The sequence below is a fragment of the Drosophila tropicalis genome, unplaced genomic scaffold, assembly GCF_018151085.1.
Source record: "Drosophila tropicalis isolate 14030-0801.00 unplaced genomic scaffold, ASM1815108v1 contig_845, whole genome shotgun sequence".
In the NCBI taxonomy this organism is placed as follows: Eukaryota; Metazoa; Arthropoda; class Insecta; order Diptera; family Drosophilidae; genus Drosophila; species Drosophila tropicalis.
The window spans coordinates 10,832,465-10,845,222 of record NW_027173338.1 but is presented as its reverse complement, the minus strand read 5'-3'; the positions used below and the strand labels follow the sequence as shown (position 1 = coordinate 10,845,222).

The window sequence follows — 12,758 nt, the reverse complement described above, 5'->3', positions numbered from 1 at the left end:
TTTTTTTTGTTTTTATTTTATTACTATTTTGTCATGCCCCAGTTCAGCGTTAAATTGTTGTTTTGTGCGTAACTAACTTAAAATTCATTGACGAAATGACGCCCAGGGGTCAGCATATAATGGAGGCAGAGCAGCAATTCAGATTACTTGTTTGACCTTCAATTATGCCGGGTTTGACGGACAACTTGAAAATGCCGCCACTCGAGAGGAGATTGGGCAAATTCACCTCTTTCTAACGAATAGTCAAGGGGGGATCAAAAGCTACTAGCAACTATATTTTAATTTGTAAATTTATTATTCAGTTGGGCCGAAATCCCGGCGGTACTGCAATACCGGGCCAACCCGCGACAGAGGTGGAGCAAGCCCCTAGCACTCCGTCTGTTTCCAAAAATCAGTTTAACATTTGTTGTTCTCCAATGGAGAAACTATCAGATGTTAAGCTGATAAGAACAGATACTACACTTTGATCTTAGCCATAAGGCCGAGAAGCGATAACTAGAAACAGCCAATGACTTGCCTCTCGATGAAGGAAATGCTAGAACCATTTGAGAATTATAAGTTCTCATTGTCCCTAGTTTTTGTACAATTGTGTTGCCGACTTTACGGGGTTACATTAACTTTTGGCATAGAATTGCTCTAATTTTCCCTGATCTACTTGTTAAGTAAAATAAACAAAATGGCAATATCTATTTTTAGGTTTGTTGTTATTCAGGTATGACTACGTAAAAATGAAAAAGCGAAAGTGCATTAATACTTAATTAATAGTTAATTAATGCAGAATACCAGCAAAGATTCTGGTTTTTATTTAAGCAAATTGAATTTCCTAATGCCTAAATTGCTCAGAAATATTGTGGATTGGTTTCTATATAAAAATGTTAACCAATTTTTAGACCCACTTTGTTGTATAATTAAATTTCCATCGTACTGCTAAATCTTCTTGGTTAATTGTTTTTGAACTGTTTATATTAGTTAGTTATAGAACTTACTTATGTATCTTATGATATTTAGAAAAATGTTAAAAAAGTCTTTTTAAATCTTCCCCTTCTCAAAACAGTAAAAGTCATACTAAAGTAACAAGTTGCTTAAACATCAAGTCGGTATCTTCTGTATTAACTAAAATAATGTTTCAAGATAGTGTACTGGAATCAATACAACAAGAAATGTTAATACTTAAATGTTTCAACATTGTCCACATTACTATTTTTATAATTTAAATTTCTAAATCGATGAGAGAGAAATTATGTTGGTAAATGGTTTTAAGGACTATATTGCTTATAATACTTAACAAACAGAAAAAATATTATCTGTAATGTAAATAATAATAATTGAATAATTGAAAGATTGCTTTGAGTTCTGATGAATTCCCAACATATTTTCACGCACACATGAAATAGCTCCTCATGTCGTTTGCAAGTAATTCCCACACCCAAAGAAATGTCAGTCTTACAGAGAACAGGAAACAGAAAGACTTACTTGACACATTGCCAAACCCTCATCCCAATCCCAGCTTACAGTTTTACAGCCACTGCATAATGGTTAAGGCCCAATAAAAAAGGGCATTGCCACCTTACAAAGCTTATTTATGATTAATGTAAATCTAGGTCATTGACTACCAAAAGATTTATTTATGTTTTTATATATAACTTTTGCACCATTTTATTCACACAAAAGAAGAAGCTCCACATAAGTAGATTCATGTACTTGTCGAGTTTTGAGGCGTTCAATTAAAAAATCAAAAATTCAAGGTTAATGGAAAGACGTGATGTCTGTCTTCGTTGTCTCGTTTAACTTGTGCATAAACAAGTAAACTTTGCAAGGCAAAAAACAAGAAAAAGTCAAGAGAATATTTACTGCAACCTCACTTCCTTTTGCCAATTGACTCTTCTTTTTGGTCTACTTGTTTGTCTCGCAAAATCTTTGTATTTACTTAATTGAAAATAAATTAATTTATGCCCAGCCAGTCTTGTGGCAGGCGACACAATATACATATGTATTTGTTATGCAAAACATTATGTCGCTAAGCAATAAGAATAAATAATTGTATGCAATCGATGAAACTAATTTATGGCACATTAGGCGCCGTTCACGGTTTTGAACAGGAAAATTACATCACTTTATGCTAAACTACATTTTGTTATTATGTTTACGAAAAATTAAGTTATGTCCATGAATTAAAAGTAGCGACAATATAAAACTACACATAACTCGTTGTAATAGAACAACCGAAAAGGGCTTTCGTGATATTTTTTAAATAGTTCTTATTCATCTTTGTCTTCTTATCCAAAACATATTATTTGTTAACAACATTAGTTTTTATGTTGTAAGTTTAAGTCGTGAGTGTTCACTTGGGCTGACTAATAATGTATATCATTATTATTAGAATTAGACTCCTCGAAAAATCTACTTATGAAACATTTTTGTCTGCCCTAGTAATAAAACGAACATTCCCAGGGATTTCGGGATTTATTTCTAAATTTACTATCAAATTTTACTAGCATTAAAGGTCGACAATGACTTTAACGTCCCTTGCGAAACTCGATAATATAATCTCGTTAAATGAAGCTAATTACATGATAAAATGTAACAAATGACTAAAATAAACACAATGTGACACATTTGTAAGAGGTCATCTTTGACCCTATGGCAACAATTTAACATACAAAATACCCAGCCGGAAATCGTCTCAATGAAATAATCAATGATGTCTGCCAGTTTTTGTGAAATAGTCACTTACTCTTTTTATTGTGAAGTATTAATTAAGATTTGAATTGAAAATAGCATCCTTCCGTATAGTTCTTACTGTCCTTGATTACTTTTAAGGACAGGATTCGGCCAACCATGGGTTCGAGTCTTAAGTGGTATCTTGAGATCAACTAATCTCTGCATTGTTTAAAATAATATAAGAAACACATGTATTGATTTTATCAATTTTATATTGATGTCGAGGTTTTGTGTTAAACATAGAAATCTATTTTATTCATTTATTTTATAGGAATTATCCAACTAATTCCAAATAAGAGAAAGAAATTATGTTTGGTCAACAAATGCTGTACTTTTATTCTCTTTGGTAAGGTGTTTGTGAAGCAGAGAAGATGTTGTTTCCAACCCCTTATAGGATATGTATTCTTGTTCATCAAGAGAACTCTATGCAAGTGCATTGTTCTTTCTTCTAATTAGGCCTATTGTGAGAAAGATTTTGGACCCAAGATCGGGGCAGAACTTGTTGTATATGGCCATACAGAAACTTTAATTCTAATGAGAACAATTTTTAATTTAAATTTCATAAATTTAAAGAGGGTGTTAGTGAATTTGACCTTCGAACTACGATTTATTTTATGGCTTATGTGCGATCTTATAAGAGCATTTAAAGTGAAATTCTCAAAGTTCCTATTATGAGCACTGACTAGGGATGCTCAAACTGTTTGACCAGTTGCTCCCAAACCCCAAAAATTCTCTTAGATGCTATCAGCTAAAAGCTTAGCTCAGACAAAAGCTTTGCAGCTAAATCGCAGCCGCTCCGGAAAGCCTTCGAATGAAATTTTTGGCTAAACGAAAACAAAAACAGAAAAAAACCAACAAAGAAAAAAAAAACAACCAACTGTGGAAAAAACTAGGCAGCTTGAAAACTATAAATAAACGTGAATTTTATGCAGTGCTCATTTGAAGATTTGCAAGCAACGCGACGGCATCAACTCCAAAAGCCATACAAATAGTTTCTTGGCTGAATTTTTGTGGGCAAATATTTGGCAATTAGCAAGAGTGTGTGTGTCTGTGTGTGTGTGTCCGTGTGACTGTGTGTGGGCAATTGCAGCAACAATTGCAGTTATCATTTTTGTGAAGCCGGTTTGAAAAAATTACGCAAAGAAAACAAAAAAGCAAGCGAAACACAACAACAAAAGACACATTTCTGTTTGTGCACAGAAAAAAAAGAGCAAACAAAAAAGTAATCAATTAAAACAAGTTTACATTTTGCCAATTGTGCAAAAGAGAGAAAATAAAGTAAAAAACAAACAAACCAAAAAGAAAAATGCTCGGAAAAATGCAGTTGCTTTACATTTTTTTGCTATTGATCGCAGTCGGAAGTGCTTTGCCCACATCCGCGCCAAGTGTCTTTAGTAGCGATCCCAAGGATCCTTTGGTGGTGGAGGACGTGGTGGTGGAAACGGGATCATCGTATGCCACGTCCCCGCTCAGCATTGTGAATGGCGATGGAGGTCTTGTTGTGGTCTCCCCTGGTTCGCCAATTGATTTCGGAGGCTTGCAGTTCGACACAGGTAAACAAAAAGGAGCTTTTCGTTTTCGTTTTTGCTTTTTTTATTTTTTGAAACTATTATGCAACTGCAACACAACAACACGACAAGAACTTGATATTCAAAAAGAGCAAACATACGAAAATGCAAAAACAAAGTTGAACTGTAGTGAAAAAAAACAAGTTTGTTGCCTAAGTCTTTTGTGGCAATTGAAAAATTGGTAATTGAAAATTGTTGTCGAGGTTGGCGCTTTGTATATGGTTTCTTTTTAATGTTAGTTTGGCATTCAAAATGCAAAATGCAGTTCACTTTTTATGATTAATGCGAGATTTGTTCGATGGAAAATCATAATAATTCAATACAATTCAAATCAAAAGAAATATAGGGAAAACGAGTCTACTCAATTGAAAGTTGAAAATATTCACTCTATTCGATGTATGCTGAAATTAGGGAAATAACCAAGAGAAAACCAAGCCTAAACTAAACTAATATAACATCATTTTCGACTTACTTAAGAGTTTAGATCTTTTTAGATTTATAAGTTCTTGGCATAAGTTTTTGATTAGTTTTGCCATTAAAGAAGCAGTTTACCGACTTTTCTTTGAATATGATGTGGAAATAAAATTCTGACCCTTTTTTCCATCTTTTAAAAGAAGCAACCCAATATAAATTAATTGAAACATTTTAGTGTAATTTTATAACTATTTCTACGCTGCAGCGTATCTATAATTTTCAACATTGTTCAGATTCAGGTTAACTAATTGTAAGAATAATGTCATGGTTGTTGTGGTTCTTGTTAACACACTTAACACTTTATAAAATATGTAAAATTTTTTAAATCTTGAAAAGACTAAGTGCAAGTCAACATAAATTAAATGATGTGACTTCAACACTTACCATAAAACTGAAATTTTGCAGCAATTACACTTGTCTAGTATGTATATTAAGAATATCACAAAAAATAAATATATTTTGGGCAGAAATCTATAAGTTTTCTAATTATAAAATATATTTTATAGACACCTTTTTTGGTTTTATCGGTACTATTTAAAATATAGTAAGGTTAATCTAAATATTCTCATTGAAAAAACATTTAGATATTAGTAAGAACATTTTCAAAATTTTAATACTTATCTATATTTGTCATGTGATTCCCCTTATTAAGAAGTTTTTCTAAGAAAGAAAAGACACCTGCAAAGTTTCCACATAAAAAAGAAGTACCAAATAGAACTTAAAGTACGTAATTCGTTTTTTATTCCATTCAGCTTATGTTGCGTGTGTTGGCTATAAATGTTGTTCCGCTGACTCATTGTAAGCTCTTCATAAAAAGCAAACATTACACGAAATTTATATGCCGGTAACCTTCAAGTTTTTTTTTTTTATATGTATTTTAATGAGATTCCGAAAGCCGATAAAAACTTGATGCGTAACTGTGGAAACTGAAATTGCAATAGAAATTAGCAAGTCTGTTTGCACATATCTATGTTTGGAGACCTATCTTAAATTTTTTAATATTTGTCCAACACTTTTAACACAAAAAAAGTAAAGCCTCTGCTGCTTGAACTTGACATACATAAAAACTAAAGAGTAAAAGTGATAAACCACTTTTTTTTTATTTCTTACTGGCTTAAGGCAATGCTTGTCAAACTGCGCTTGAGTAAATACAAATTCTCAGGTGATGATTGGTTATGAAAGTTGAAACAGAATAAACAGTAGAAGAGGTAAACAACATTTTGTATTTAAATATTGGCAATTGCTTTAATTTAATCAACCACAAAAGTTGTTGCGAAAAGAGTTCAGCAGCAGCAACAGCATGAGCAGGGAGAGAGAGAGAGAGAGAGGGAGAGAGAAAAAAAACGAGGCATAAATTCACAGAAAACCGGCTGCTGCTTGAAAGAAAAAAAAAACAACAGAAACAAATGAAAATGAGATTCGAAAAAAAACTGACCTACATCAATGCGTAAACCTCTCTGTTGGGCTTTTATAAATTTATTGTTGTTGTTGTTGTTGTGTTGTTATTGCAATTGTAACATATCTCTAATTGCGCAAAATAGCAATAGCAACTGCAGCAACAACAACCACAAAGAGTCAAGCAAATTTTTTTTTTTAAATTGACAAACAAAAGACTTAGGCAACGAACTTCACTTGCATGACTCGCCCAAAAAAAGAAGGAGACGAGAGTGAAAAAAAAACCAGTCGGCATATAAAAACATAAAAAATTGACCCAACACCCTTTCAAATCGACACCAAAATAAAACAACAACAACAGCAACAAACAGATTTTTGATAGCCGTTCGTTTTGTCTTTCGTTTTGGTTTTCGTTTCTTTTTTCGTGTTCACTTCACCTTTGACATTGAACTTGTCATCCATCGGGCACTCGAGCGCTTAAGAGAGACTCAAAATACAAAATGCTTAATAAGGGGTACTCAGGCATATAAATTGTCATGGAAATTAACCAGCAAAAAACATTTTGTTGCCTGCTTTAATTAGGCATCTTGGTTTAAGGAATATTAAAGATAATTATTAAATAATTGTCATTTTGCTGTCATTAGACAAATAAAAAGCTTTTCGTAGTTAATAACATTTCTATAATTTTGTTTGTTCTTTTCGCAAAAATACATAAAAAATAATTATGCAAATTTTTAATTGACCATTTTATTCTCTTGATTATTAGTTTAAAACTGTCCAACGATAGAGATAAAAAAAATACAAGCTTTATTTAACCAATTACAATTTCAACTGAAATATTTACATATATATCAGTTAATTAGTTTACTGGTTTAGCAGAATGCAAAATGAATAAGTCAAACTTGACTGACACATTTGAAAGTCTTAAAACATTCCTAAATAGTAAAACTAACTAGAGATTTGTCGATAGGTTCTTAATACCTTACTTATTTGGTAGCCCAATCTATTTCTTTATTCTAAGAATTGCAACTAAGTCTTATTATTTGTAATTTTTAATACTTCAATTTATATTTCACTAATACATATTTCGAGTATATGGCATGACAATAGTCACTTAAGAGGTGTTCTAGTTCTCAGTTTTCATAAAGATCTTTCAAAAGTCAGACGTCTTAAGTTCTTTATACATGGATAGCAAAAGGATTCTATTCAGGATTATTTTTACATAAAGCAAGCAAAAATTGATTTGTCCGTTTATATGGGTTCTGTAATAATCCACCATAGACCACTAGAAGATTTTTACCATAGGTCATATTTTTAGCAGTAATTGTAGGTATATCAGTTAACAATTGTTAAGAAGCCCACACTCTTGACCAACAATTTATATTCGTGCTAATTAAATGTAAGTTTATTGCGGGATTAACCGTATTTGCTTTTAAACATTTTTGGTTAAATCACAAAATTTGACTTGCCACCCAAAGAAATTACCTTGCCACAATTTTTTTTTGGTTTTCAAGGAAACCTTGACAATAGCTCATCATTGTTAAAGGGGGTATTTGTGTGTGTGTGTGTGTTTGTTGTGCGTGTGTCACCCTGACACAGAGATTCGTCGAATGTCAAAGTAAACTCATGTCAAACTTTAGACACGTGAACTTTGTAACGCTTCGATGGTTTGCCAACTCATTCCCTCAGAGAATAGAGGAGGAGGTGCCAAGGCGTCAAGGTTTATGCCCCAATGAGCTTAATAGCTTTAACTTGAATCAGTGCGAAGTAAGTGGTGAACTAATCCTCAAAAATATATTTCACTTTCGCCATTTAGTTACACCATTGACGACAGCCACACAGCTATCGAATGGAGTGGTAATGCCCTGCAGTCTCAGTTCGCCGGAGCTTAACGAATGTGTTCGTGGTTTGATTCAGACGTTTGCCCCACAATTGAAATATCGCGGTGTACCCGAATATAATCTTGGATCTATTGATCCATATTTCTATAAGCGAGGAATTTTCCGATATACCAATGATGGAATCCAAGGCGGTTTACTGATCAAGAACATGGAAATCTATGGCATTAGCGACATTCAAGTCAATACGGTGAATGCCAATTTCACGGATAGCGGATTCGTAATCAAATTGGGCGTAGAATTACCCCAACTGAAGGCTGGAGGACACTTTAAGGCCGATGTGAAATTTGGTGGCTTGCGTCTGGTGCCCAAGGGGCCATTTAATATAACCATTGGTGAGTTGTTTCCCCAAGATGTTCCAGGATGTCCTCTGTATAAATTGCATTTCAGATAACATCAAGGCGACCATTTTGACTGATGGCCATATTGAAGAGTTGCCAAGCGGACAGCAGCGTCTTAGTCTGCATCGTCTGAATGCAAATGTGAATATTGGAAATGCCCAAGTCATTGCTAATGGCATTTTTTCGGATCGCAACTTAAGTGAGTTTCTTTCACTTGCCTTAAAAGTTATTTTTCAAAAATTTCTATCTCGTTGTTTTGCAGATGCCATGATCCTGAATTTGGTCAATGAAAATCTGCCCGAAATCACTCGCGTTGGCATTCCGGCAACACGTGAACAATGGGCTCCCATTTTGATATCCCATATCAATGATTTCTTTGCTCAGGTTCCTATAGAGAAATTCCTGATACAATAAGCACAAATCATAAAACAAAGTTCAAGGAACAAACAAACACTTAATTTGTAGTTAGTTATTAGTTTAATATATACAATTTTTAATATTAATTTTAAACGCTGCTTCCAAATAATTTGTTTTATGCGCTCACAATTTGGCAAAACAGCAAAAGACAATATTTTTGTTGACCTCAAAAAGAAAAGAAAAAAACATTTTGTATTTATTTAAATTCCATCAGTATAAAAATAAAATCCTAACAAATTCATAAAAAATTAAACAAAGTTAGCTTGAAATGTTTTTTATCCTAATAATTTAGATGGTATAAATAATATTGGTTGGATTAAGTAAATTGCAAAAGTGTGTAAGATCTTTCTTACGTCAACAAGGACTTCCTGTATGATGATGACACCCTCCAAATGAAAATGTGGAATATGTTAAGACTATCCTTATGTCCATGACAATGGATCTACAGAAAACTAACTTGAAAATGTCTTCTATTCTTCAAACTGTAAAACTTATTTGAAATTTACAAACAATTTTTAGCACTTGCCTGTTCAGACATATTATATGAAAATTCACATGGTCTTTGAGAAAGGGGGGAAAATATAAATTACTACTACAAATAAATAAATTAAATAAATCAAAAACCATACATGTTTATAAAAACAGACCTATGGATGCATGATATAATTTCCTCAGGCAGTTTACCTAAATTATGTCTGTATCTGTAAATACTTTATGTTAATAAACCGATATATTTTAGAATTAAATTTATAGGCATTCAAATTTTGAATATTTGGCTTTTCGATAACTTTTCACACAATAACGACTCACGATTTAGGTCCATCTCTAGTTCAAGCAAACAGCTGTTGTTGCACATGTTTCTCGGTTCATGTAGATAATATGTAAAATAAATAAATAATTTAATTTCATAAATCAAAATTATCTTAAATAACAACGATTGAGTGTTGGCAATACATATATAAAGGTTTTAGTCTAAAATATTGTTTCCTATCTTATTGCTGTGGAGTCTTTTGAAAGTTATTCAAAGTTATATCTGTGTAAATATGTGGGGGCGCCACTGAACGCTCATGTGAAATTTACTTGCCACTAGGATTTTATTTTTTTTCCCAGCTCTACGTAGTAGGCTTATTTCCTGAGTTTTAAAGAGATATCGGGCATATGTAAATAATATATTTAATTCTGTAGTTTTCAGTGAAACCTAACCAGAACTATTGTTCTTATTTCCAAAATTCACTGCAGTTTTTAGAGGCAACGAAGATCTAAAAAAGTGAGTAATGAAAAATCAATGAGAGGGCGGCCGCCGGCTCATATGTACATATGCATGTATATTTAGCGGGTTGGAGTTCTAATTGATAAGGCTTGCCCGCCAAGTATTACACAATTAGTAAGTTTATTCACAGATCACACACACCCACCTCTCTATATATATCCAGATACACACAAGAAACACACTCTGACAGGAACGATGGCCATGGCACTCAATTTTGGATCTATAAAGCTCAGTAAATGGCAACTGGCCTTAATATTAGGAACTCCCTTGGCCATTGGATTGGGGATCTATGTCATCAATCGATCTAGTGCTAGCGGCGAGCGAAAAGGAACGAAGGGGACCAGCAGCAAGGTGGACGGAGACAGTGCGGGGAAGCGTTCAAAGGGCAACTGGACAAACAGAATTTGTCCATAGATGGCACTGCGCCCGACAAAGAACTGGAGGTTAAGAAGAAATCGGCCGAGCTGGGTGAGAAAATGTCACCGCTAAAGGAGGCCAATAACTATAAAACGGAGGGCAATAATTGCTATCGCAATGGCAAATACGATGAGGCCATTAGTTTCTATGACAAGGCCATTGATAAGTGTCCAAAGGAGCATCGTTCGGACTTGGCCATTTTTTATCAGAATCGCGCTGCCTCCTATGAGATGCTAAAGAAATGGAATAAAGTCAAAGAGGATTGCTCTTTGTCGCTTGAGAATAATCCGCGCTATGCCAAGGCCTACTATAGACGGGCACGGGCCAATGAGGCCACAAAGGATATCGTCGATTGTCTGGATGATGTCACGGCCACTTGTATATTGGAGATGTTCCAAAACAACAATACCATAATGTTTGCCGATCGTATCCTGAAAGAAACGGGCCGTGTGGATGCCCAGGAATCGATGAAAAATCGAAAACCAATTGTGCCCTCATCCAGTTTTGTGAATACATATATGCGTTCCTTTATTGCCGATCCTTTGCAAAGAACTGATTTGCCAAAATCAGATGGTGGTCCGCTACGTGGTTTCCTAAAGGCCCGTCAAGCATTTGAGGATGAAAAATTTGATGAAATTATACCCGCCTGCACTGATGAAATTGAATCATCGGAAGCAGAATCCCAATACAAGGTAGAAGCGTTGCTGATGCGTGGAACTTTCCATTTGCTATGTGGTTCCTATGAGGAGTGCAAACAGGACTTCAATGCCATCATTGAAAATGGTAAGTTATGACAATGGTTTATCAATATCAATATTGATTACTTAACTTTGTTATCCCTTCAGATGATGCGGATGCTAATCTGCGTTCCTATGCCTATATAAAGAGGGCAGCTCTTTTCATTCAATTGGAAGATCGGGAGAACGGTTTGGCCGATTTCGATAGGGCAGAAAAACTAAATCCCAAAAATGCCGATCTGTATCATCAGCGTGCGCAAATTTTGTTGCTTCTGGAACACATTGAACCTGCTCTGGCTGAGTTTGATAAGGCCGTGAGTTTGGCTCCAGATCATGCCATTGCTCAGGTACAAAAATGCTATGCAGAATATCGTCTTGCGCTCCTGTCCGGCGATCAGAAGCGTTTGGAGACTGTTATGCGTAGTTTTGAACAGGCCATTGAAAAATACCCCGACTGTGTGGAATGCTACAGTCTAATGGCTCAGGTACTTGCCGATCAGCAGCAATTCGCACAAGCATCCCAATACTACGATAAGGCTATGAAATTGGCACCAACAAATCCAGCTCTGATTGTCCACCAGGCCATCATGATGCTGCAATGGCGTGGAGATATCGAGAAGGCTGTTCAACTTCTAGAACTCGCTATCGAAGTGGATCCTAAATGTGAACTGGCCTATGAAACGCTGGGCACTGTCGAAGTACAAAGGGCGCATCTAGCTCGTGCCGTTGAGTTGTTCGAGAAGGCATTAATCTACTCAAAGAGTCAAGCGGAATTAGTTCATGTCTACTCTCTGCGCAATGCTGCATTGGCCCAGATAAATGTGACCAAAAAATTGGGTATTGATATGAATTCGGTTTCGGCAATGGCGCAATCTGGTTTCATGGCCCAGGCGGCCATGTAGACCACAGAAAACGCAATGGAGAATAAGACAGAAGAACTTGATGAAGGAAGTGACCAGCATTTAGCCAGAAATAAATCCCAAAATAAGTTAATCTTTTACGTAATCCTTATCACCACCATTGGACCTGTTATATAGTTAGATATAACATAAAAATTGAAAACCATGTTTAAGTTTAAACAAAAAACAAAAACCTCTTAGTTTTTAGGCCATAGATCAACGTTGGCAGAGCTGGAATCGTTTTGTGTATTAATATACATATATAAATATATATATACAGATATAGATATATCTAATTTTAGAATCTGTTGCCTAAGGAAATCAATCACTAAAGAAACTGATAAACTCGATAGTTAATTTTTAATTACCAAATGTTTTGTGTTGGGGATTGTTTGTGATCAAAATGAAAATGACAGTTATCATTGCTAATAATACGAAAAATTTAAATGAATTCAAAAATTGTCAGAGAACTCAAAATAATCCCGATTAGTCACGATTGTCAGTTATAACTTTTGGTTTTTAAAATGATTTCTACTTTAGCTTTAATAAGGAAATAAGGCAGATGACATGTTCACCAACCATGAGAAATGTTTATATATGTATGTATGTATATATAAGTTC

At 34.4% G+C, this 12,758-nt stretch overlaps 2 protein-coding genes and 1 non-coding gene across 3 annotated transcripts; 2 read left to right on the top strand and 1 right to left on the bottom strand.

Moving 5' to 3' along the window:
- Positions 1-297: 297 nt before the first annotated feature.
- LOC137581584 (U2 spliceosomal RNA) lies at positions 298-493 on the bottom strand. The gene has a single exon (XR_011033193.1). It is a non-coding gene; the product is annotated as a U2 spliceosomal RNA (small nuclear RNA).
- A 3,417-nt stretch (positions 494-3,910) lies between these two features.
- On the top strand, positions 3,911-8,812 carry LOC137581376 (uncharacterized). Its single transcript, XM_068295602.1, has 4 exons — positions 3,911-4,274; positions 7,975-8,391; positions 8,447-8,596; positions 8,660-8,812. The coding sequence occupies exons 1-4, from the start codon at positions 4,028-4,030 to the stop codon at positions 8,809-8,811; spliced, it is 966 nt and encodes a 321-aa protein (XP_068151703.1). The 5' UTR covers positions 3,911-4,027; the 3' UTR covers position 8,812.
- A 1,068-nt stretch (positions 8,813-9,880) lies between these two features.
- On the top strand, positions 9,881-12,487 carry Tom70 (translocase of outer membrane 70). The gene is made up of 4 exons (XM_068295275.1): positions 9,881-10,081; positions 10,248-10,397; positions 10,436-11,284; positions 11,347-12,487. Exons 2-4 carry the CDS (start codon positions 10,280-10,282, stop codon positions 12,138-12,140), a joined length of 1,761 nt encoding a protein of 586 aa, XP_068151376.1. The 5' UTR covers positions 9,881-10,081; positions 10,248-10,279; the 3' UTR covers positions 12,141-12,487.
- The last annotated feature ends 271 nt before the right edge of the window (positions 12,488-12,758 follow it).